We start from the raw sequence: 27,282 nt of genomic DNA, 5'->3' as shown, positions 1-27,282 counted from the left end.
AATCGAAGGCTTCTGTTTTCTTACTGTCGTCTTCATGAAACCTTCACCTACGTTTCAGAATAATATTAGTTGAACCAACAAATATTCGGCTATAAATGAGGTGTCACATGGAATTATTGCATATTTTATCGAGTACTATAGCACCTTCTTATTATGAAGTGAATGTCTTCCTAAAACGAATGTTTTAGATATTTATCTATTCAATTTTTGTTATTTTAAGAAAGTTATAATTAGATGGTACGTAAGAAGGAAATAAAAGCAAACTTATAAGTGGTGTTACCTGTTTACCAGATTAAGGCATTTTAAACAGTGTAATAGACAACGATAAAGACTAGGAAAGTAACACTATTTCCGAAAATACAAATATGATACAGTCAAATCCACATTGAACTGAAATGCTACTACTATTCGAAACCAATAAAAAAAGGTTTCCAAGTGAAAAAAAATTACCCCACTCTGTTTCACTTACTCATAAAATATGAAAACTTTTAAATAAATTTAACACAATGAAATACAATGCAATGTAATATCATGGAATTTTTAAAGTAAAACAAAGTACTGTACTGTATATTATTCTCTAAATTGATAAATTGTTTGCACTTTTGATCTTTTATTTATGAAATAATAATTTATGATTTTAATTTTCTTATAAAATGTATCAATCAACTTCATTTTTAATTAAAATCTTTAATTGAATACTTTTTAACCTCAGTGTACCGACGAAAAATTTTTCTACTTAATTAGCAATTGCAGTTGTTAATTTAAATGACTGCAAAAATCTCTAACCTCAGTATAATGGAATTTTCCATACATCAAAATGTTTGGTTGGAATCAATTTATTTCTTTAATGTAAGGCTTAAACGTTTTTTTTTTTTTTTTTTTTTTTTTTTTTTTTTTTTTTTGTGCGTGTGTGTTTTAGCAGGTTTTGAGTAGGCTCTAAAGAGTTTGAAAATGTTCTTTGAGCGCAGGAGTGAACAATAGTTTGTATCGAGAAAAACGTATTCACCAATCAATAATATAAGTTTTGTCTCGTATTATTTCATGTAATGTAACAAAAAATAATCTCTGTGGTAAAAATTTTAATTTACGCTTTGATAATGGGTGTTTACTAATTCAGTATTTAAATTATAGTTTCATATAATTCTAATTCAATAGAAATTAACTTTAAAAGCACCTCCTTAAAATGATCTTTTACGGATCCTTTCATCTCTGCTGAAAATACGGAGAATTCGTTTTTCTCATCACCTATAATACCTGATGTTTTAAGTCTATAAAAGTAAAAAATACAATTTTTTTTTCATTAACTGTAGTTTGTTTAGTTTACACTTTCATAATCTACCTTCTTAATTTTTACTTAATTTTCATGAAATTCTGTTCTTGTTCAAAATTTAGCTTGAAACATAAATTTTTACTGAAGAGTTTTATTAATTCAGCAATAATAAACAAATTTCATTAATGCTGAACGCATGCTTTTAGAAACGACACGAAGGTATAAAAACCAAAATGATCTTTCCTTACGAGAAACTGACCCATATAGGATCACGCAATTCCAAAAATCGATTTTTTTTTTCCTAAGAAGATGACAAGTCTCAACTCAGAACTCCTTTTAGTAATCAATGTGCTCAAAACAACGCCGTTAAACTAATGAAAATTTGAAAAGTTATACATTTTGAACAATATAAGACATTTCCTTTAACATGTCTACAAACACTTATCATAATTCATTCTAACTAATAAACCTATTTAAATATTTTTAGCAAAATATGAATGCAACGAGTGTTCATGTCGTAAGTAGACTTAAATAGCATGTACTTCATAATCACAGGAATTTGAAACGCATATGTTGTTGGAAAATATTTAAAAGAATTTTTAGAGAATACCTAAAAAATATAATACTTAGGCTATTTAATATTCTTGATATATGTCACTGTTTAAAATTCAAAATTTATACTTAAAAATACAGGGTTATTCATAATTCCCTCCGCCTGTAAACGCCATTTTTCTGTACTGCAACTGGCTTCAGTGGTACATGTTACTGCCATCTACCGGCAACTGCTTAAATTAAAGCATGAATACTTTCGGAATATTTTCATATGTTCTTTTTTGCCATATTCGTCTTCGTTTTTTTACTATAACGCTTCGAAACCCCGGAGGGAATTATGAATAGCCCAGTATATATATAACCTTAGGAACTCTAAGTATATACTTACAATTTTGTTAATTTTTGACTTTATTTTTTGATATTGTTTATTGCTTTTTGTTTTTAACTTTTTTAAATTGAATATAAATTTTTGTAAAAATTTATGAAGGAGTTTAATGAATGAATTTACTAATTATTTATGTATTGTGAATTATTTAAGAAGAATGAGAAACACTTCTATCGCATCTATTAGCATAGCTATGCATTAGTCTCTATAATTAAGTCCAGCCAACAAACTTTTCTGGTTGCTGACCATTAGCCATCTAATCTTAATTAGTCAGATTCTGCTTTTAAGAACTTAAGGTATATATATATATATATATATATATATATATATATATATATATATATATATATATATATATATATATATATATATATATATATATATATATATATATATATATATATATTTCTGGTAGAAAGTACCGTAATTCTCGTCCTGAAACTTAATATATGGTATTTAAAAAATTCATTTGATAATTTATCCGTTAATTATGGTAACGTTTTATTGGAAAATCAGACTTTTAAAAATTCATGTTTGTTTTAACACTGAAAAGTAAATTTAACCCAATAAATGGTTCTTATGCCATGCTCTAAGATGTCATGATAAAATTACCAAGCTTTAGGGAGTATTATAAAACAATATCTTATTTTTAATACTACCAAAATCATTATAATAGGGTTTCAAAAAAAATTACCGCGCTTTCTGGTGTTCCCCTAAAACCAGAAACACTGTAATTTTTACCATATTCTAGTAGTTTTGACCGCATTTTTTTTGCACTGTAGGATTTTTATTGAAAAATAAAGGAATCAGCTGAAATTACTCTCAAATTAATAAAAAATTCAAAATTCAAAATATTAAATTCCCTCGTCTAATTAACGAAATTGTTCTTTTAAATAATTACTTAGTTTTCCAAGTATATCATTTCTTACTATCCTTGTTTTTTATAAATTAAAATGGCAAAATAGAAACAAAAAATAATCCAAAAGCGATGATTCTTAAATCAATAATGATATGCATAGTCGTAAAACTCTCCAAATCAAGATATATCTAAATTTCACATCTGAGAAAACAAATTCTGGTCTCTTTTTTTATAAGCACATTCTAATTCGTGACTTATTTGATGATTCAGGCTGATGTATTCAGAAAAATAGTGATTCACAAGCTACAAAAGCTAAAACCTGATTAAACAATCTGTCTGAGGACAAAGATTGCTATAATTAAACTTTTTGGCTTATCAGGGTATGTGCTAGCGTAAGAAACATCTTTTTTCTTATAATAGTAATTACTGAGCTAATTATATAAAATATATGTCTTGAAAATCGAAATACTAAAAGGCATTCTAGCCTTATGGCTTCCAAAATTAAATTAACGGACAGAAAATAAAAAAGTATGGGCTAAATGAAAGTAAATTTAATGGGCACTTCATAAGTATTGCTTGGAAAAATTAAATTATTTTGCTATCAATTAAATTATATTTAAATTATCGAACAATTATAAAAGTGGTGGTACAAAAATAAAACTTATTATGCCAAAAAAGCACGTTGTTATTTTTACTTGGAAAAAATTAAGTTGTGTAACTATTAATTAGATTATGCTTAAGTTAAAGGTAAAACAAAAGTAAATAATGGTTAAATGAAATGAAATTTATAGGAAATAAAGCACTTAGTTAATTTTGTTTGGAAAAAATTAAATTACGTAAGTTTAAACTATTTTTCTTGAAAGAACAGGTGCAGAAAACATTATATACGAATGTTAGACTTCACATCAAAAACACATGTGATATTAAGAAATAAAAGAAAGCATAATTCTTCGACTCTAATTCAAAAGTTTCCTAAAACTATTAAAAAAAAGCAAAAATCTTCGATTTTTTTTGAAAAGATAAGATCAAATTAAGTTTTTCATTGTCCTAACTCAAACAAAAATGAATTCATAAAATTTCAAAAACTAATTTAGACGGCAATCCATTATTATTTACACGGCAAAAAATGTATACAATATTTTATTTTTTTAAGAGCATGCTTACTTTCACTTTTGAATAGAAATAATTGTTGATATTAAGTTGATGAACAAGAGAACAGTTGATGATTTCTAATGTTTGTAAGAACAATGAAATAAAACAACTAAGTTTTTACATGATTATAATCAAAGTTATAATAATATTCAATACTAGATTTATATCTTCATTTTGGCCTATTATGTGAATAGAAGGAGATTCTAATTCACCTTCCATAGCATCCTCTTCGAGTTAAAATATTTTTTGCTGTTACAATTTTAAGCAGTATTATTTACATTGAGAATAACTCTAAATATTACGTTAAAATATAAGAAAATATTTTTCTTAACACCTTGTCAAGAAGAAGAATAAAATAACAATTTTCAATAAGCTAACAAAAAAGTGAGAAAGTGGAAATTAAACATTCAATTTTTAGCAAATTAAAATTGTATTATTCAAAATAACCTTCATAACTGTAGGAAACATAACTATCCCTTTCTAAAAATGAAATATTTCGCTATCGTCACAATCACAAAATTTTTACTTTTAGGAAAATATCACACGAAGAAAAAAAAATCCTGGTTAAAATACCGTAGTGTATGGTAATGGATTTTATAGTAAAAAAAAATCGCAATTCTGGTTAATAAAACAAAAATATATGGAATTTAAACCACTCATTTAGTAATTTTTTTTCATGTGGTAATACTTGTTTTCAAAATTATTGTTCTTATTATTTACAATTAGTAAAAAATATAAAGCTGAAAATTAAATTTAACTGAATAAATGGTTTTCATGCCATGCTCTAAGGTATCATCGTAAAATTACAAATTTTACCAGATTTGCTCAATTTTACCGAATGTTATAAAACCACATTTTATTGTTAATTTTACCAAAATCGTTACCAAAACGCTTCGGTAAAAATTACCGAGCTTTTTGGTGTTCCCATAGAGCCAGAAACACGATCAATTTTACCATATTCTGGTTGATTTGATAATACTTGTTTCTTAGTGCATGCTTACGTTATCAACAGTAACCTTTCAGCAATAGGATTTTATTTTTAATTGCTTCTGAATTTATTATTTTTTTTACATTAAATAATTTGCTTTTAGATTTTCATTTTATTTTTAGTTGATTTTTACTAATTTGTTATTTATTTTTACTGATACTAGAACAAACCTTATGCTCTTTAATATTTTAAGTTAATTTACCCAAATGGTATTTTTATTCCTTATCTGAATAGTATTTTTCTTCTTCTTCTTCTTCTTCAGCACTACAGCCCCTTACAGGCCTTGGCTGTCTAAACCACACGTAGCCTCCAACGCCTCCTGTCCATGGCGATTTCTTTCCAGTTGTATAGTATTTTCACTTGCGTTTAAGATATATCTGTGTTATTAAAAATTTTGGAAGGTGTTGCACATGGTATCGCAATTCTTTCAATTGATAATACTGCACTACAGTTCAACTTGAACTGTAACATGGTTCTATTTAACTTCTTAATGAAATTGAAGTAAATTTGCACCATTTATCATTTCAAGATACAGATATAATGATTTTTCTGCTAATTTATTAAAGTTCTGATTTAATCTGCCTCTAATACATTAATTCAACAAAATAAATATCACTACAAACGCTAAAAAAGTTATTCACCTTAATTAATTCAAAAACAAAAAAATAGCATTTGAACCATTATAAATAAATTTGCACCATTTATTATTTCAAGATACAGATATAATGATTTTTTCTGCTAATTTATTAAAGTTCTGATTTAATCCGCCTCTAATACATTAATTCATCAAAATAAATATCGCTTCATACAAACGCTAAAAAAGTTATTCACCTTAATCAACTCAAAAAAAAAAATAATTTTTGAACCATTATAAATAAATTTGCACCATTTATTATTTCAAGATACAGATATAATGATTTTTCTGAGAATTTATTAAAGTTCTGATTTAATCCGCCTCTGATACATTAATTCAACAAAATAAATATCGCTTCATACAAACGCTAAAAAAGTTATTCACCTTAATCAATTAAAAAACAAAAAAATAGCATTTGAACCATTATAAATAAATTTGCACCATTTATTATTTCAAGATACAGATATAATGATTTTTTCTGCTAATTTATTAAAGTTCTGATTTAATCCGCCTCTAATACATTAATTCAACAAAATAAATATCGCTTCATACAAACGCTAAAAAAGTTATTCACCTTAATCAATTCAAAAAAAACAAAAAAGTAGCTTTTGGCTGTCATGTCAAAAAATCACTTTCTTCAATTTTATTTTAACAAGATTCATGAAATCAATTATGAAATCTCCCGTGGTGAGGACAGTTATCAGTTCATGTTATACGCAGTAGGCCTTAATTACGGTATTGTAGACTCGTGATCTTTGGTTGCACTCTATCTCAGTCATGCGTGAACAAGCTATCTTTAAACAACAGGCATAAAAAAAAAAACAATAAAGGAAGCCCGTCCTAAATAAAAGGGAAAACACTTCCCCTCATACTCGGTAAAAAATAAAAGCAAACAAAAACTAAACGTTTCTTTTTGTATCAATTGCCCTCCCACCGGCCTTGGGGCATTGTAAATCAGTGAAGCCTGTTATTCACAAAACCCTCACGTCTACAGATTAAAATGCGTTGGCATGATTATGAATTGTTAAGAACAGAATTGCAGCAAACGCTAATTTGAGAAAATAAAGTACTTACAACCCAGAGAAAAAAGTATAGTTAAAACTATCAAAATAGATGAAATTTACCGTGTGAATACCATAAATCTTGGTAATTTTTGCCAAAGTGCTTTGGTAATGATTTTAGTAAAATCAATAATAAAATATGGTGTTATATGTGATAAAATTTGGTTAATACGGTCAAATTGGTGATTTTATCATGATATTTCATAGCATGGCATAAATACCATTTATTCGGTTAAATTTACTTTTCAATTTTGTAATTTTTTCTAAATGTGTGATAATAAGAGCTATAATTTTAAGAACCAGATTTTCAGGTCAACGTTTACCATATTAATGGAATAATTAGCAAATGAATGATTTAAATACCGTATATTTTGGTTTTGTTAACCAGAATCATGTTTGTTTGTTTTTTTTACCAAAAATGTAATCACTATATACAATACAGTAATTTTAACTGAACTACTTTCAGCATGTTAAAAGTTAAATTTTGTTTTTGTTCCTATAATACTTTCCCTTTTTCCTGAAATATTCCATTTTAATCAAAAACTAGATCAATTAATATTCGAATTTTGATTTTATCGCCATTTCTAATTTTTATATTAAGAAATTGGCCAACTTTACACACTTACTAGTTAGAAATTTATTTCACCCAGTCCCGCAGTGGATTGATAGTAAAGACACGGTTCTCAGTAGAGCACCGAAGTCAAGCATCACTGGCCACGGTAAGTAAGCGGGTGGTTGACCACTTTGACCAGTCTGCGTAGGGACCGAAGGTGCGCGGTATCGATCCTTGTTAAACTGTTCTACCTTAAAGTGCTCGACTTCGCTTGCAGGTCATCGGGCTACCAAAGCAGGGGAGCCATCCCCTCTGCAGAAGATTAAAATTGCGATAGCATGTCTTCGGATCGTCCTCAGGGATGTTTCCCAGACAGTCGCCAATAGCCCATTGCTCAGCTCTAGTGCGACGTAAATAAAGTATCTACCTACCTTATTTCACCCAGGATATAATTATATTCTTCAGCTAGAATCTCATGGGAGTAAGTTTTAAATGAAGGTAAGGGTAAGTTTAACAGAACGATAATATTATTAAACACTGAATATAAATACTTATATTTATATCTCAGAATAAGCGCACAAAGATAAAAATGTTCTGGCAAAATTACCGAATTTTCAGTTATAACATTTTTTGATATAAAAAAAAATCATAAGTCTGGTTATAAGAACCAAAGTATACGATATTCAAACCATTCATTTGGTAATTTTTTCTGTTCATATGGTAACGATTTACCGAAAATTCTGGTTTTCAAAATTATAATTCTTATTACCACGCATTTAGTAAAAAATACAAAACTGAAAATTAAATTTAACCAAATAAATGGTTTTTATGCTATGATCTAAGGTGTCATTATAAAATTACCAAATTTTACAATTTTCGAAAAATTTAATCTCATATTGTAGAACAATATTTGATTGTTAATGTTACTAAAATTATTTTCGAAGCATTTCGGTAAAAGTTAATGAGATTTACGTTCCTATACAGCCAGAAAGACGATAAATTTTACCATATTGTGGTAGATTTTACCACGCTTCTTTTTCGAAGTGCATATTCATCAATACAAATATAGTTTAGGATTTCATTTCCTTAATAATATATACTTAAAGAAAATTTTACCATTTCCTATTTATATGTATATTTTCTATTATAAGCACTTCTAAAGGCAAGAAAAGAAAGTGCTATATTATTTTCTAAATCTTGAATTTTCAGCACCACCCAAAACTTTTATGTATCTACTCCCCCTGTATGCCACCCATTCACTCCCAGTTACCATAGAGTATTTACATTTAGTTTATGTAGTATTTACATTTGCATTTAGAAAAAAATATAAACAAGTCGTTAATGGAAGAGCAGAATGTTGGCCTAAAAAGGTGATACTTAATAATTTTGAAAAGCATTTAGTGTACTAATACGCTAAAATAAAATAAGATGTTACACAATAGATTAAGTAACAAAAAATAATTGATTTTAGTTTATAATATAGAGATAGCATTTCGATATTTAATATTTTAAAATATCAAGTTGGTATATTGGTATGTATGCTGCAGTGATTATTAACCTCAAACATATTATAATAGCTCAGACAACACGTGGAAGAAAACACGTAAATAAATTGCATTTCATCTGGACATAAGTGGAACATTCCAGCTGTGTTTACACCTGTTTCAACTGTTATTTTTCCAACCATGGAAATTTGAGTTGATTTTCATTGACAGTCAAATTATATGACTACAAAGAAAGAAATGAACAGACTATTTTACCTTTTAAATGACCTTGTGGACTTAGTTATACCAAAGTTTGTAAATATTCTTACCTAGAGATTGACACTAATATTACCTTTATTGTACTAGCATATTTTTATATTAATTAATAATATGTCTTGGACTGTTTTTTTTTATCTCTTTGAAAATGACAATCGAAGCTCGAAATAATTAATTTCGCTAACAAATGATATTTTTGATTTAATATTTAGTATGAATTTCATATCATTTTCTACATTAAACGCAATTAATTATTTGTTTTTTTTATATAAATCAAAAATTAAAAGGAAATAAAAGACTGGAATTTAAAACTTATTTCAAATAAAACTATGGATTTTATCTCAAGAAGTCATCTTCACTTAAATTCTAGAACTATAATTTTAATATTGTCTTAATTAGTTATCGAAATTTTCGGAACAAAAATAACAACTTTTGAATAATTCAGTTGCAATTAAAATGATTCTAAAGTATCAATAGTAACACTTAATTCAACTGTTTGTTTTACTTTATAGTATTATTAGTTTAATCAGTGTACCTAATTTGTTTGAAAGAATTGTTCTAAATCCACAGATTAATAGTGTTTTAATTTCAAAAGAACTTTTCAAAAACTTTTTAATTCATAGGTTAAAAAAAAGTTATGATAAATTTACCGTGTTTCAGATTCTATGGGAACACCAAAAAGCTCTGTAATTATTATCGAAGAGTTTTGATAACAATTTTGATTAAATTAACATTAAATTATGGATTTTTAATATATGATGAAATTAGGTAAATATGATAAAATTTGGAAATTTTATAATACCTTAGATCATGGCATAAAAACCATTTCTTTAATTTAATTTACTTTTCAGTTTTGTATTTTTTACTTAATATGCGGAAATAAGAATTAGTTTTGAAATCCAGAATTTCCGTTAAACCGTTACCGTGTGAACGGAAAAAACACTAAATGTATAGCTTAAAAACCGTTTACTTTTAGTTTTATTAACCAGAATACCAGAAATTTCATTGCCGTGAAGTGCGGTAATTTTTTTACCTGTTTTTTTTTTCATGTGTTGTTTTAATTTTTTGACAGGTATTACCCCTTATAAAATTTGTAAGCACAAGCAATATTTTGACTGTAAAATTATGGTCTAATATGTTAACTCTAAGATTCGACAAGCAACAGTAATTTTTTTTTCATAACACAATAAAAACAAAACTATAAAATGATTTTCCTGTGAATAAAATCCATCAGCATAACTAATTTTCAGAAAACTTTATTTATCTCTTTTCTTTTTATTCTATGGCTATTTCGTGATTTTTTCATTACCAAACAACTATTTAATGATGGTTTCGTCAAGCTTTCATGATTCGGAAATAGCTTTGTCATTAAATTAATATGCTAATATGGACTGAAAAAAATAAGCGTTTTTATGATTCCACTTGCAAAACATAAACTCGCTGAATAAATGACAGCATCCTCATTTTATTCATAATTTATGATAGGAGACCTGTGTAACATACTTCGCTACCACGATTTGAATTTTATGTTTTTATAGCTAAACACGGCCAAGAGAAATTCACTGTGTATTCAACATCCAAAGACAAAAAGAAAATTTCTGTGATATTTTAATGATGTCAGTATAGGTTTGGGTATAAATTGTATGCTAAGTATAAGCATTGTCGATGTAATCTTTTTTTTTTATCTTCTTCTTTCGAAATCGAAAAGTTTAAATTCATTTAATCGTAACAATTATGAAATAATGACGAATAATACACAGCAGTAAAAAAATTTATAAATAATAATGATTTGAATATAATTAATTAAAACATCTATGTTACGATCAATGTCAATCTAATAATATTAATAATCACCGGTTATTATTAATAATAACTAAGTAAGTTGGTACATATTTTTTACCTACATTTTAAAAATTTTTAGCTAATATTTATTACCTATTAGTTATTATATTTTTTACTGTAAGCAAATAGAGAAATGAAAAATGTGAACTACAGTGTTTTTTTCTATTTTATTGCAGAAATTTACAATTTTATTCAAAGCAGATAATTTACTTATATTTACTATTTTATTCAAAGCAATTAAACAGAACTCAAATTTGTTTTATATCATTTTCTAAGAGCTAAGAGTTGCATTACGTGTAAGACAAGTAGAGCTAGTTTAAATCATGTAGCGAAAAATACTGCGCACTGATAAATTCCTTCAATTGATAAAAACATAGAAGTTTTTATGCAAATAAAAAGTACACTGTAAGAAATTCCGGATCAAATTACAATATAAAGTACCGGCATTTAGGTGCTTTATCCGTTAAATCTATTTTACCACGAAATCCATTTGCACCGTAAAATATTATATCGTAATTTTTACAGCAATAGTTATTTAATTACAGTGATTCAGCAACTTTACGGTAGTTATTACTGTGAAAATTACGGTACATCAAATTTTTTGTCTCGTAACATGTTCCAGTAAAAAGGGATTTTACGGTACACTCTTGAGTGTACCGTAGTTTGATCCGTATTTCTTACCGTAATTTAATCCGGAAATTTTTACAGTGTATATTACATTGATCTAACACATATATTAGAAATAACTCAACCAATACAATTTTGCTCATCTAATCTTTTGCAGTTTTTTTTAAGATAGAAGCTAATGAAATAAAAAATATTTTCTGCTTTAATTTGAATGTTTTTATAAGAATTTAACACTTGATAGAACATATCAAATTTTCCTTTATAAAATTCATATTTGATAGAATATAATTTTACTTTACATTGACATACTTTCCATAAGGGGTCCCTGTTCATTCATAGCACTGTAATGCAAAGATGTAGTCTTCTTGGAAAAAACAATAGAACAATCGTTTTAGAGGAATTTGCATCACAAAACTATTCTAGTGAAAAAGGATTCATGTCGTGTAGTATTGTTCGTTTTCACAACTCATTTACAGCTCGCTAATCACTTTCAATCTCGCAAATGATCACAGCTCACTTTTGACTGTTTAAGAATAATCAATTTATTCTTTTTTAAAGTTTCTAAGAAGCCTAAAAAACTTAATGTTCGTTACGCGATATTTGCATTGTTTGATGAAAGAATACAGGAAAATTCTATGGGCTTACTCTCAGCTAATACTACAATGAACAATGAGAAAAAAAAGGCATAAACTTAATATACTACAAGCAAATAGTTTGGATTTTATAATTAAAAAAATATGTTTTTCTAAACATGCTTAGATTATATTGTTTTTCAAATGTTATGCAAGAATAGCATTAGAAAAACGCTTTCTTTTTCGTTTTGACAATAAATTTCTGTCAGACAATACGAATAACAAAAATAAAGCATTGCTCTTAGAAACTTGACTGTCAAAAAAATGTTAACTGGAGTAACATAAACTCTTGATATCGAACGACTTTTTTTTACAGATTTCGATGCTCTGAACTAAAATAGTATGTTATTTCTTTTGAAGCCACTTGAATGTTTTATAAGTCTCAACATCCCAAAGAAGAAATGGTTTTATGCGGGATAACAGAAAGAAAAGGACTCAATACACCGTCATTTCCCTTTGCAGGCTGAAACGTGTGCTATTTATACAGCCAATGCTCTATAGTACGACCTCCTATTATAGCGACCCTTTCAGAATAGTGACCGATGCATACACTGTAAAATAATCTGGATCAAATTACGGTATGAAGTACCGGCACTTTGGGTAAATAATCCGTAAAATCCATTTTTACCTCAAAATATCATATCGTAATTTTATGCCGGTACTTTTTGTAGGAATTTATCCGGAATTTCTTACAGTATAAAATACCAAAATTTAGTCATTTGACTCAGAAAATGTTTCAAAAACTTATCTAAACCATTATTTCCTTTGATATTATCACACAATAAATGGAAAATTTCTTGAATCCCTTCGAATGAAAAAAAAAGTTATATGACCCCCTGAACTCCCCTCGCGTTTTTCTTGGAGATAGAGGTTAGGGGGAGGGTGGCCGTTCATGACAAGCACCCTATTATCCAAAACTCCTATTATCCATAAAGAATTTTCAATGTAAATTTAGGCATTGTATTGATGGAACATCTTAATTGCACCACTAATTCTTGTAACAAATGAGAATAAATGGGTTTTTGTACTTTAAGAACTGTGATGAAATATCTCTCTGAATATTATGTTGACCAACCTGAAAAATCATGTGAAGAAACACTTTATTTCAGGTTAACACTAAATCGAACTTTTATGTACAAGTTAAGAGTATAATTTAAACCTTAACACTTATACTGAAATAAGTTTATGCCCAATACTCGCCCATTTACACCAAACAAAAGCTATTTTCACTTCCAGAAACACCGATAATTGCAATCTTTGAATATCGTCTATAGATTGTTTGCTTTTGAATGCAAGTTGGCATGAGTTAATGGAAGCCTTTGTCGCTGCTATCCATTAACCAAAACAAAATGTTGCCGTTTAAATATGTATGTATGTTTTGAATTGTGTAATAAAAATAATTATATTAAAGTTTTAAATCCTTGGGGAAGATTTTATTTTGTATAATTTCGATCAACTTTCATTCTGTTAAGCCTAGCTCGAACTTGTTCTAATATTTTTTCCGTGCTGAGAGTATGTTAGATTTGCAAACAGGGGGTGCAGGGAGAGGAATCTGGACATAAATCCACAGAAGACCAATCTAGTACCATTCACTCGTAAAATAAAAAGGGAAGGCTTTTCTATCCCAAAACTTTTTAACGTTGAAATCAATATTGCCTCTGAGGTGAAATTTTTAGGCTTAATTCTTGACCAAAAACTCACCTGGAATAAACATGTTGATTACAAAATTAATCAAGCAAAAAAATGCATAATGATGTGCAGACGCATGCTTGGTAAAAACTGGGGATTACAACCAAAAATGATGTTTTGGATGTACACAGCAATTGTCAGGCCTGCTTTCACATATGCTTCAGTGATATGGTGGTGTAAAGTGGAACAGAAAACTGTGAAGGATAAGCTGGGAGGTCTGCAAAGACTGGCCTGCTTGTGTATCACAGGTGCAATGTCCACGGCCCCTACCAGAGCACTTGAGGCAATTCTGGACCTGACTCCTTTAGATATCTTCATGTGCAGCTCTGCCAGAATGACTGCATATAGAATGAAATTGCAATATCAATGGTATGACAAGCCCTCTTCTGGAGTCATACCAGTATTACTAAGAAAATTTACCATCCAACTCTCTTTATGCCTTCTGACTGCATGGAGAGAAAGTACGTGTTTGAAAGACCATTTGAAGTAGTTTTTCCTACCAGAGAAGAATGGGATAACAACACGATCGATACAAAAAATGATGATCTAATCTGGTATACCGATGGATCAAAGAAAGGTAACCTCTCAGGACTGGGTGTCTGTGGCTTGTCACCAAGATTCAACCTTTTTGAAGGTCTTGGGGAGTATGCTACTGTCTTTCAGGCGGAGGTACTTGCTATTGTAAACTGTCTGCAGATAAATATTAAGAAAGGCTACCATGGTAAGCGGATTCTTATTTTCAGCGACAGTCAAGCAGCCTTGATGGCTCTTTACTCATTTCAAGTAAAATCAAAAATTGCTCTGGAATGCAAGAATCTCCTAATAGAACTGGCAAAAAGGAATAAAATCATTCTTATTTGGGTACCAGGGCATATGGGAATTGATGGTAATGAAAGAGCTGATGAACTCGCAAAACAGGGATCCTCTTTCAATCCAATAGGAACGGAACCCTTCTGTGGAATCAATATGAAGACTACAAAGAAGGCTGTCCTAAAATGGGAAAAACAGGAGATGAACAAAGTTTGGCGCAATTCTCCTGGACAAAAACATGCTAAAAGCATGATCAGCAGCCCTTCTGCAAAAATTGCTTCTGAAATTCTTAGGCTCCCAAGATTGAAGATTCAAACAATTGTAGGCTTCATCACTGGGCATTATCATTTCAGGAAACATCTACATAGATTGGGACTTTTCGAACAAGAACCAATATGTCGGAAATGCCGTGAAGAGGTAGAATCAGCACATCACATCCTATACGAGTGTGATGCCCTCGCCCTTACGCGCCTCACTACCTTAGGCAATCCATATCCTAAAGAGCTTCACCTTAATTCCATTAAGGGACTGTCAGACTATATTAATAAAGTAGGCGACCCGAGACAATGGAGCTAGGAAAAATTGGGCTTGGAGTATGGTACAAAATGCAACATGTGCAGAGGTGCCACATATCTGACAAGCTCAAGCAAGAAGAAGAAGAAGAAGAAACTTAATTTATTTTTAGAATTAGTGAATATATGCATTCTAAATTAATGATTCTTACTTTATGTATCGTTATGTTATGCTCTTAGGTTATGATTCTTACGTTAATGATTCTTACGGTATGTTATGTTATGTATGACTCTTATATGTATCTTATCTTACTGTTATTATAAATTTTAGTGCTACTGATTACAGAAAAAACGGAGGCGGCTACTTTACACCAAGTAGTGTAAGAGACTATTCTTGATGTAGTGGAACATGACTCTGGTGTAAAGTAGTTGCCAACATTTTTGGAGTTGAGATACAAGAATATTTTTACTGTGCATATCTTTCGATAATCTGTAGTCTCTATTAGGCATGAGGGATAGGCTTTACCTTAGCGGCTGTCGCTTGATCCTGATAAAAATTTATTAAAACTTCAACAACAATTCAAGTCTAAACCCTCAACGTGGTTTGGAAAGTTGAGCGTAAATTTCTTAATGATGATTATTATTATTTTGATGTGCAAAGTTGGTTAATTATAACTTTTCTATAACATTTCCCAGATTTTTGCTCTGAAACTACTGTTGCTTTGGATGAAACCCAGGATTTTCAGGATTGTTAACTTAAGAAATATTTGTACATACTTGCTTTTATAAAAAAAAAATTATATATTTGCTTGCTTTTATAAAAAAAATAACACATTTATAAAATCGTATGCTTAAATAAATTGACAAGAAAAATTATTTAAAATCTACAAGCAAATACTTTTGCACACATTGTCTAAATGAAAAATTAAAAGTTTTCATATTTGAACAAATTACAAACATGGTCATTGAATAGTTGCATGTGAAGAAATTTTGATGGAATCTTTTATTTACATCGAGTAGTGTAATATGTTTTTTTGCGTTTTGTTCTATGAGACAAATTACAAAAATGATTTGTCATATTATTTTTTGAACCGAAACAATGCTCCTAGTTCTAACAATTCTGTGTATGTCATCCTGCAAAAATTAAAAATCTTTGGCTTCAAGTATATGTTTATGAAAACTTCCCCTATGAAACAACTGATGATGGCTCTGAGAAAAACTAAAAACAAAGATCCGTAACTCAAAAACAAATCACGTTTCTAGTAGTTGTGGTTTAATTGGTCAAATCAAGGAATTAAACAATGCATATTGAAATTATATCAAGTGCACCTAGTCAGTTCAGACAGAAAAAACAATAGCTGTGTGACTTCAACCCTTTTTTTGTGAAAAATATCAGCAAACTTTTTCACAATAAAGGTTTGAAGTTAAAAAGAAGGGTTGATGATCTTGACCTTTATCTTACCCATTGTATTTTTCTACAGCATAATATTATTACTATTATAAATCAGAGTTAATTTATGAAAACACGTTTTGTTTTTCATATTAATGAACTACAATATCATCAAAACAAATACTTACAAAAAGGCTAAGAATTTCTACCTATTGTACCTAGCTATCAAATTTAGGCTTTAGTATTTAATAAATTGTTATTCGTTATTTATAGAGCATGCTTAGGAAATCATATATTATATAGAAAAAATTTTAAAAAAATTTCCAGTTTTAAATGTAAAAACCGATGGTATATTTCAACATTCTCAGAAATTTCTCTGAAAAAATGGTTAAATAACAATTTATGTAATTATTATTTTACAATTTCAATCAAAACAGCCAAATAATTATAAAATATGGCATTATAGTTGTTGAGTGTGAAAAAAAATGCTTATTGACTGTTTTCATCTAATAAGGTTAAACAACCGGAATTTTATCCGCTCCATTTCACAAATCCACGCAACTGGGTTCGTACTATAGCCGAGAGGACTAGTGTCAGTCTCATGGCCGGCTGAACATAGGTTCAAAAGCCAACGTTGACATTACAATAATTCTGCCATTCCTTAGACACGTGGAGAGTTTCCAGCGGCCTGTACGCACCAATCGGTGACGTGAACTAATAGAACACGAAGCCCTCATTCAATCAAAGAATGCAACACCACAGAGCTGCTTGATACAAAAAGTCTAGCAGCAATAGTCTCTCCCGATAGATGGCACCACTTGATAAACTAATTAAACCATACTCCACGGTTTATTTGACAAAACTCAAGTTAACCACATATTAACTCCAATAACCATTACCTAATGAAAAGCCTAACTTTCAAGCTAAACTCCATTTTTACAGTTTTGAAACCATGCTAGTAGAAAACGGTATCAAAACCGTAAAGGTGAAAAATTTTCCTAGCCGTAAATTTTACTGTTAATTGGAAGAACAGACTGCTGCCAGATATTTTAGTGTACTTTTTGACTGAAACCCCTAACAGTGTTGTTGCTTATTTTTTCTTATACATTGGATAATTCATTCCTCATCTTACAAGGAAAGTATCCGAAGTGTTACTCACAAATAGGGCTACGAATTGTCAATATTCGTGGAAATTTGACAAGTGCTTAATTGGTATTTTATGGTATATTTGCATATCCGATTGTGCACATGAGCGTAAAAAATACATGCCAGATTGGAATTTCTGCATGTTTTGAACATGCCGAGCAATGTAAATTTTCTAGTCTTACATTACATTTTTCTGATGAACAAATGATATAAGAATATCAATCTTTACCAAACACATCCAGACTTCTAAGCATATTATAGTATGTTTATTTTAAATCTGGCATTTTTATCGATCCTAAAATTATAATCAGATGTTAAGCTTAGTTTCATCCCATTGACTTCAAAGGAATTGAAGGAATGATCCACCGTTTTGTGTCACAGAAATATTCTCTTAGAACAGCCATAAAACAAACCAGTTTCGAATCAGTATTTTTTCTCTCTAATGATAAGTTACTATACACAATCTTCTATAAACTTTGACACTGCAAATCAATGCTGTATAATTAAGTAAATTATCCGTCACTTTTTTCTTCGACTTGCCTCGGAGCTCAAAAGGAAAAATATATATTATCGGGCTTGAATGATAATAATATTTCAGGTAAGTAATTGTTAAACAATCCTTTGATCAGGAGAATCGCATCTACATGTTTGGGAATTTTTCATCGAGTATGGATAGAAAAAAAAAGATTCAATAAAACAACAATTGAATTCCTTTCCTTCTTCGTCCATGAAAATGATGATGCGTGATTATATTATCTCCCCATTTCAATCATATACAAAGCAATTACAATAAGCAATACAAATTGTATTTTTGATTAATGTGAAAAATTTATTGATGCGCTCCAAATTAAGTATAATTTGAATTTAGATTAAACTATTGCTGCACAAGTGTTTAAAGGAATTGAGCTTGTTAGAAAATAATTTCTTTTTGTATTTAAAAATTAGGTAATATACCTGTATTCGTATAAACGGTATGTTTTCATTTGGTGACTCATTACCCACCGATGGTCAGGGAGTTAACCTGGAATCCTTAATTAAAAAATTAAATTGCACTGTATTTATTTAAAAATTTATATAGTCACAGTTTTGAGTTTTACCTAGTAGACTGGATGAAACAATATTAAAATGCAACATATGTTTCTGTCATGATAACTACAAAATCAAAAATTACTCACAAGTGTACCCGTGTTACAAATAGTATTAGACATGAATCCTTCAACAACGAAAAAACATACTTTGACAATCAATAAATTATGTAAATAGGAAAAAAAAACTTGTGTTTATATATATATATATATATATATATATATATATATATATATATATATATATATATATATATATATATATATATATATATATATATATATATATATATATATATATATATATATATATATATATATATATATATATATATATATATATATATTTCAATTCCAAAAAGTTTTTTAAAAGTTCTTTTTTCAGTTTTTATTAAGATATGCTTTTTGAATATTTCATATTTTCATTACTGACTGTGAGCAATGTAAAATTTTATATTTTTGCTGCATTTTTTTTTTTCGAATGAGGCAAAGTAGAAACTGGCTTTTTTAGAGGGTAAGGAAATTTACAGAGAACAAAATTCTTCTTAACTGGTGAAGATTTTTCAAAATGGTGCTCAGATTCAATTAAAGTGAAAAAAATATTCGCAGCCTCAATTGAATTGGAAAACACAGTTTTAAGCAAAAGTGAAAGAATTTATCAACGCTTAACTTTTCTCTCTCAAATTTCTCACTGACAAGATTTTGAAGTTTCGCATAAGTATTTGACACGTAATGACCTGTCATTTAATGACTTTATTCATAGCAGTTTTCATGGTAGCTTTAATCATACTAGTATTTCAAGAAAAACTGACAGAAATCTTTAAAATGTGTTTAAATAAAACTTCTTTGTTTTGAGAACTTATATTTAACAGTTACTGATACAACTGACGATGATCAATGCAGACAGCTTTTTTTCTCTTTGTTCGAAATTGTCACCAAAGAATAAGCATGAATCACAATCATGATTCGGACAACAAATTGAAAAGAATAAACAGCAGATTAATACATATTCTATAATAGCCATGTCTACCATGTTTAATGTGTCGTAAAATTTAGTAGAATAAGTTTGTCAACTGTTGCATATTTACTCTCTGTTTTCCATAAAAATTAAATTACCACGCTCTCTGATTGTATCGAAAATTATTATGTCGAAAATTATTATTAAAATGATTGTTTCATGAACAACATTACACTTCAAAAATTCATACAAAAAATTACATGATGTAATGACAATTAATAAAGCATTTTTCCAAGTTCTTAATATTATTAACTATCTCCAATGAAAAGAGAGTTATGGTGTATAGATTTAGTTTAAAAAAATTAATTTGATGCAAATAACTTCTAAAAAATTTTTTTTAAAAAATTAGTGCCTCTTTTACTCCCCTATATTTACGATTTTCCACTTGCATAGCATTTTGCACCAGAAAAACGAGTTTAAAAGTTAAAATACTTTCAGCTAATATTTTTACAAAAACTAGCGTTTGTTAAAACAGCATTTAAAAGAACGACAAAAAGTAAAAATTTAAAAGTTTTTCTCTTTAATTCCAAAACAGAGATTATAGGTTTTTGAATCTTAGTAATAACTAAAAATTTCCTATTGTTTAAAAATAGCAAACACAACTGTTACGTTTGATCAAAAGTACATAGGTGAAATAATATAGGAAGTACCTAAAAATTAATGCTGATGTTACAAGAAAAGAATCGGTATTGTTACATTTTATAAAGTAACGATTAAATTATATTAATTACTAATTCAATGTATGGCGCTTTAAACTACAAAGGAAAAAAGAAATGCTTTGGCACAGTTTTTACGTGTAAAGAAGATGATCAGTAAGGCCTTTTATGTCTATTTTTAGAATCCTTGCAAAAATTGAAGTCAAAACATTTCTAAGTTAGAGGAAACAAATTATTAATAAATGCAGAAAAAACAAACGTTCACATTTGGGTTACTTATCTATTCATTGTTAATAAAAGCAAAAAGAAATCATTTCGTTCGTAAAATAGATCCTTTTTAACGTTTTTAATTCATTTTATTTTAGAATTAAAGGAAATACAAAAAAAGGCGATAAGCGTTTAATCTTTTATAAAAGTAAAAAGGCACACATTTAACTAATAGCAAGTTTTTTGCTGTGGGATATTATTAGAGAGACCACATTTTCGAGACCAACGACATGATGGAGGCAATGTGGTCAGTAACGCACCCTGGCTGCTTGTACTTCTCTGACCATCAATCTGAAGCTCGCTAGACTTCAAGCTGCCGGTGGGAATAGAGCTTCACCTGGCCCTCTTAGAGTCTTAACAACTCTACCTTCACTTTTCTCGTTTGGTCATGAACAAAACTTATTTGAAATTCAATAATAATTCAATTCTAGACCATAAAATGGTTTTGAAAGTTGATTGTAAATTTTTTTAATTAATATTTTGTTGCGCAACGTTGTTTAATTATAATTTTTTTAATATCCTTCCCAGAACTTTACACTGGAGCCATTTTTTATCCGTTTATTCTTATACGCCATAGTTTTTCGGCATTGATTTCTTTTATAAGCTGAAAAAATTGTTGTACTTAATAATTGTAGTTGTTGTACTTAATACCAGCTCGATGAATTTGCTCGCTTAATGAAAAAAATAGCAAATCTATAAAATCTGGAGATAAATCATACGACTTTATTTACTTTGCATAAGTAAACAAAATAACTTACTTGCATAAGTAAAGTAGAAACATGTTGTGGATTGACTGTTTCAGTCGCGGATACAATTTGTTCACCATCACGGTGAAGTGAAGCTCTTACAATGAGAGGATTTGATGAGGATAATATAGATACACACACGCGATACACTTGACCTGGCCGGACAATATTTGAAGCTATCACTAGATATCTCCTAAGGAATGAAAGATATATTTCAATTAAATATTTATAAAGTCATACAATGCTGTTTAAAACGAAATTTTCAGAACACATCTAACGAAAAGTTACAACTTTTTATTCTAGTCTTGCACTGTGAAGAATCCCGGATCAAATTACGGTAAAAAGTTCCAGTACTCAGGGTGTCGGTACTTTTTATCATAAAATCCATTTCTACAGTAATAATTTCCGTAAAATCACCGAATCAATTGAATAAAATAAATATTACTGTAAAAATTACAGTATAATATTTTACCGTGAAAATGGATTTTGTACGAATAATGCGCCTGAAGTGCTGGTACTTTACACCCTATTTTGATCCGGAATTTCTTTCAAGATATACCGACGTGAGTTGACTTTATTGAGCGTTATTTATGGGGACACTGGAATTTCAAAACAAAAAATTTTAATTTTTATGCTATCATTTTCAAATTTTAACTGAATATTGCTAACATTAATATAAATCTGTGTAAAATGTTTTCGAAAGAATGATGATTATATTTTAAATTATAGCTAAAAATATGGCTTTTAATTGTTAGTAATTAAAAAGTTCCTTGAGAGCAAATTTTAATTTTTTTTTTGATTAAATGTTTACCCAAATACGTTGTTTATTGGTATTTAAATAAATTTAAGTGCCTATAGTAACAATATAAAAGCATAACGTCCCGAGCCATTAAATTTTTATTTTGTTACCAAAATTCTCTTCGAAAAACGCGTTTTAATTATGTTAGCTCATTTATTAAAAAATTAAATTACTCTATTGAATTAATCAAATGCATTTAAAATAAAGCAAGACACTTCGAAGAGTATCTAAAAAATTGCTAAAAACAATAAAATAAAAACTGGTGAGCAAGAAACTTTTTGAAGTTCTGTGAGCATTGAAATATTCCATTACGAGAAAAAGCATCTTCGTCAACCGGAACTACATATTGATTGATTGATGGGCTTTTCCAAATTCATAATCTTATAACTCAGTAAAAAAAACTCCGATTTAAACACAGTTTGCTGCATATTACTGAATTAAATGCGATTTTTTTTTTAATTTCAAAAACCTACAAAAAAGATTTTTGTAGGATTTTTCTCATTCTGTGTCCCTTTAAAATGATAAAATATCACGTTTTCGTAACAAATTCACTAAAAAAACCAAAACATTTTAAAATTTTGTCAACTCGGTTGGTCTGCGCTGTTAATAAAATGAAATTTTTAAAAAATATATGCAAATCAATGTAAATTAAATTAATAAATCTATATTACGAAGGAGTTATCATTTCCAAAGGAAAAAAAATATGTATACTTTTACACATAAAGAATAATCCATTCTGAAAAATGTTGCATGCTTCTTTTGTTGTTATGTTTTACATTTGAAACCATAGTTAAGTAAAAAAACTTTATCTTATGTTTCTAACTTTTAACAAAATCTTTTTTTCTGAATTTCGAAATAATCATTTGTTACTGTAGAAATTTATAGGCAAGTAATTATACTTTGGTAAAGTTATGGATAAAACTAAAAAGTAATTGAAATTTTAAGAAGATAGTGAAGATCAATGATTGTGCCTGTTTTGTTGCTGTTATTTGATCTATAAGTTAAGTTTGATCTATAAGTTGGATATAGCTAGCGAGTTAAATACTTCTTGCAGTAGAACTTTTCCACTAAGTTACATTTCGAAAGCGACAAAAATAATAATTTTATTTGTGCACATAGCAGAATTAAACACGATTACGGCAACCACGTATTTATAGCTCAAAAAATTTAAAACAAAACATGATTTATCTTATAAATAATAAAACACTACATAATAAATGCACTTCTTAAAACTCTTATTTACAAAATAATAATGACAGTAAGAGCATTTTGACATTAAGTATACATGGATTTTGTTAGAATAAAAACCTAGAAAGTTTTGTGAAATAAGACACACCTAAACTTTGATGGAATATATATTTTTGAATGTATTTATCAGTATTTCCTGAGAAAAAATTGAAACCTAAAAAATAAGAAAATAATGAATGATAAATGAGCTCGTTCTAAAATAAGCTCGTACATTTTTTTATTAGTGCTGTAGTTTCGTGCTCAAATAGCACTTTTTCATTGAATGTATCGAAAAAAATAACCATTTTATTTTTACTCATGATCGAATCTCATACCTCCGTTATAATTTTATATTCTTATAAATCTTATATGTTATAATATACAATACAACTTCACGTCAGGGACAATAAGAAACTGTATTTGTAGACAATTTTTTTTCATAAATATGAATAAAATTATTTTTATGTACCTTTTTTCTCATTTAGCACAAAGGTATTTCAGACCAACACTGTAAAAAGAAATTCCTGATCAAATTACAATAAGAAATACTGGTACTCAGGGTACCGGTACTTTTTACCATAAAATCCAATTTTACCGGTACATGTTACAAAACAAAAAATTTGATGCACCGTAATTTTCACAATAATAATTCTCGTAAGCTCACTGAATCACTTTGATTAGGTAAAACTTACTGTAAAATTCACGGCGTGATATTTTACGGTAAAATGGATTTTACGGATGACGCTCCCAAAGTGCTGTTACTTTATTCCGTAATTTAATCCCAAATTTTTACTGTGTAGATTCATAGTTGCAGAATGATTTTTGACTTAAGTATTATTTTGTAGCGTGAAATAAAGCTGTACAATTGCTTAACATCATTCATTTTATTATTATAGAGCACTACAAATAAATACACGATTAAAAATTATTATTACTCCCATTTTTCCGAAATCATAACAACAAAAAGAGCAAATTGATCTTGATTTTTTTATTTTTTTATCGCATCATATCTTGGTCTCAGATACACTTCATCTTTTTCTTGGATGAAGGTTAGGAACAAAAAAATTCCACATCTTCATTCATTCTCAATGCATCTAAAAAGTACGTATAACGCTTCAGAATTACTATACCATTCACTTAACTGACCTTCGCATTGTTTGATTTTGTTGTTTCGTAAACTCATTTAATATTCAGAAAAAACTAACCACTAGACGATCGTAATTGCTAAAAAAAGTTTAATCTTATAATTGATTACAATATTTATCATCGGAGCTTAACGCATAAACAAGTTTGTGTTAACATAATATCGCAGATCATTAATATTCATTGAGCGGAAAAGCTATTTCTGAATTTGAATAAATTGTATTATGTTCAATGCCGCAAAATTTAAATGCTTCTTTTCTATTCTAAAAATAAATATTACAATTTATATGATGAATAAATTAATGAAACCTTGTGCGAAATATGAGGCATATTGAACTATGTTAAAAATAAGTTATTATTAAATTATATTAAATAATTATTTTATTTATTTTCATCTTATTTGAAAAGTTTCATAAACTAAAATAAATATTTCTTATAACGAAGTATTTGAAGCATTTTTTATTTAAATGCACTTCTATAAAATAGTTATATGACTCAAATAGAAACTTTAAATTAATGCTAATTAATTTAATAAATGCTTTTCAATACTTTATCGTATACCAAATTCCTATATTTATATATCAAAGTTTGATGTATTAACAAAATCTTCATTAATATGTTGTAATTTTATTAATTATCATAAATAAAAATTAGTCTTTATTATAAGGAAATTCACGAAACATTTTTTTATTTAAATGCACTTCAATAAAACAGTTATATGATACAAACAGAAATTTCAAATTAATATGCTCTCCAAAACTTTATACCATAACAAATTCCTACCTTCCTAGGTTCAAGAATAAACGAGATCATCAATAAGTTATTATTTTATTTATTATTTTATTGATTATTATTTTATTGATTATTATTTATTGATTATTATTCATTGATTATTATTCATTGATTATTATTCATTGATTATTATTTATTGATTATTACTTATTGATTATTATTTTATTTATTATTATTTATTATCACCTTATTTAAAAAATTTCCTGAATTAAAATTTGTATTTCTCATAGGAAGATTATCGAAACATTTTTTATTTAAATACACTTCGATAAAATGGTTATATGAAACAAATATAAATTTTAAATTAAAAGTGTCTTACAATAATTCACACTATTTCAACTTCTTACTTTCCTATATCAATGTCTAATCGAAACTCCATCATCAACAGATTATTATTTTTTCTTTCGAGTGCGAAAATTTTTTAAAGTTATTTTCGTTTTAATATCAGGATGATTGTTTGATTTTTAAACGAATGGCAGAGTAAAGAAAATGTATCGTGATGATTGAGATTGTGTCGTTTACCCTTGACGTTATTATAAAAGAAATTTAACTTTAAAGGTTGTACAAAAAATCTAATTTAAATTTATTAAATACTGTTTTAAAATGATTTGAACAATAAAGGGTTTTAATCTATCTTATTTCATTGAAAAAATTCAAACGCAGAAAAAATTATGTTTAAGAAAAATTAATTTTTTCCTACTTAAAATGATTTTATCTAATCATTTCAAATTGTTACTTTTAAAATAGGAAAAATTTGCATCAACTTTGAAAGATAAATAGTATAACATTAAATTTTTTATGTGTTACAAAACAAATTATTTATCCTCATAAAAATTATTAGAAGCAAAGGATTTTATGCGTACTTTTTCATTTGTTTCAAATTGTTACTTTCTGAGTATAAAAAATTGAAAATTGATAAAGAATTATACCACACAAAAATTATCCTAAGGAACATTTCATTTCAACTCAACAACAAATCGAGCTTTCAATCACAATTTAAAAGGTTTAATTTAAATCTACACTTCTAAAGCAGAAAAAGCTTGCACCAATCTCACCCGCATTCACACCATACATGAATTATTTTCGCCTCCGAAAACACCAATATTGGAGCACTTAAGACATCGTCAGTAAAGTGTTTACAATTCCCTATGTTTCTTGTGTTCTACGCTTCTATACTTCGACAGAAATTAAAGTTCGCCGTTATTAGTTGTGTGATAAGAATAATTATATCATCATTTTTTAATCTCTGTGAACTGTACTAAATAATTTTATAATATAATTTCTATGTACTTCGGTTTTGTTAAGCCTAGTTTGAATTCGTCTTATATTCTCTCTGTGGTACGTGTATGGATTTACAAACTAATTTTATTTTAGGAATTAATGCATATATTCATCCTAAATTAGTGATTCTTACATTACATCTTCTCCTAAAAATAACTTTGCTGACTCTAATGTGCATCTTATCTTGCAAAATTTTAATATTACTGAAGCGAAATTGAAAACTGTGCTACGAGTAGATTTGATTTATAAGCCAATTTTATTTTAAGAAATAGTGCATACAGGTTCATATTATATCGTAGAATTAACTTCACTGTATATTATGTGTATCTTATATTGTTGTAGCTACAAATTTTAAAGTTACTGATAACCAAAAAGTTTGGCAAATACTTTACACCAAGTAGTGTAA

At 28.1% G+C, this 27,282-nt stretch overlaps 1 protein-coding gene across 1 annotated transcript in view; it reads right to left on the bottom strand.

Moving 5' to 3' along the window:
- LOC107448567 (CD109 antigen) overlaps positions 1–27,282 on the bottom strand; it is a 131,375-nt gene that overhangs the window by 78,755 nt on the left and 25,338 nt on the right. The window contains exon 3 of the mRNA XM_016063821.3: positions 21,647–21,827. Within this exon, the coding sequence (XP_015919307.1) occupies positions 21,647–21,827 (181 nt within the window). The remainder of the gene's footprint in view (positions 1–21,646; positions 21,828–27,282) is intronic.

Source organism: Parasteatoda tepidariorum, chromosome 11 (genome assembly GCF_982258835.1).
Source record: "Parasteatoda tepidariorum strain Cologne lab strain chromosome 11, Ptep-v5.0, whole genome shotgun sequence".
Classification (NCBI taxonomy): Eukaryota; Metazoa; Arthropoda; class Arachnida; order Araneae; family Theridiidae; genus Parasteatoda; species Parasteatoda tepidariorum.
The sequence above is the reverse complement of the archived record's forward strand: the minus strand, read 5'-3'. Positions and strand labels throughout refer to the sequence as shown.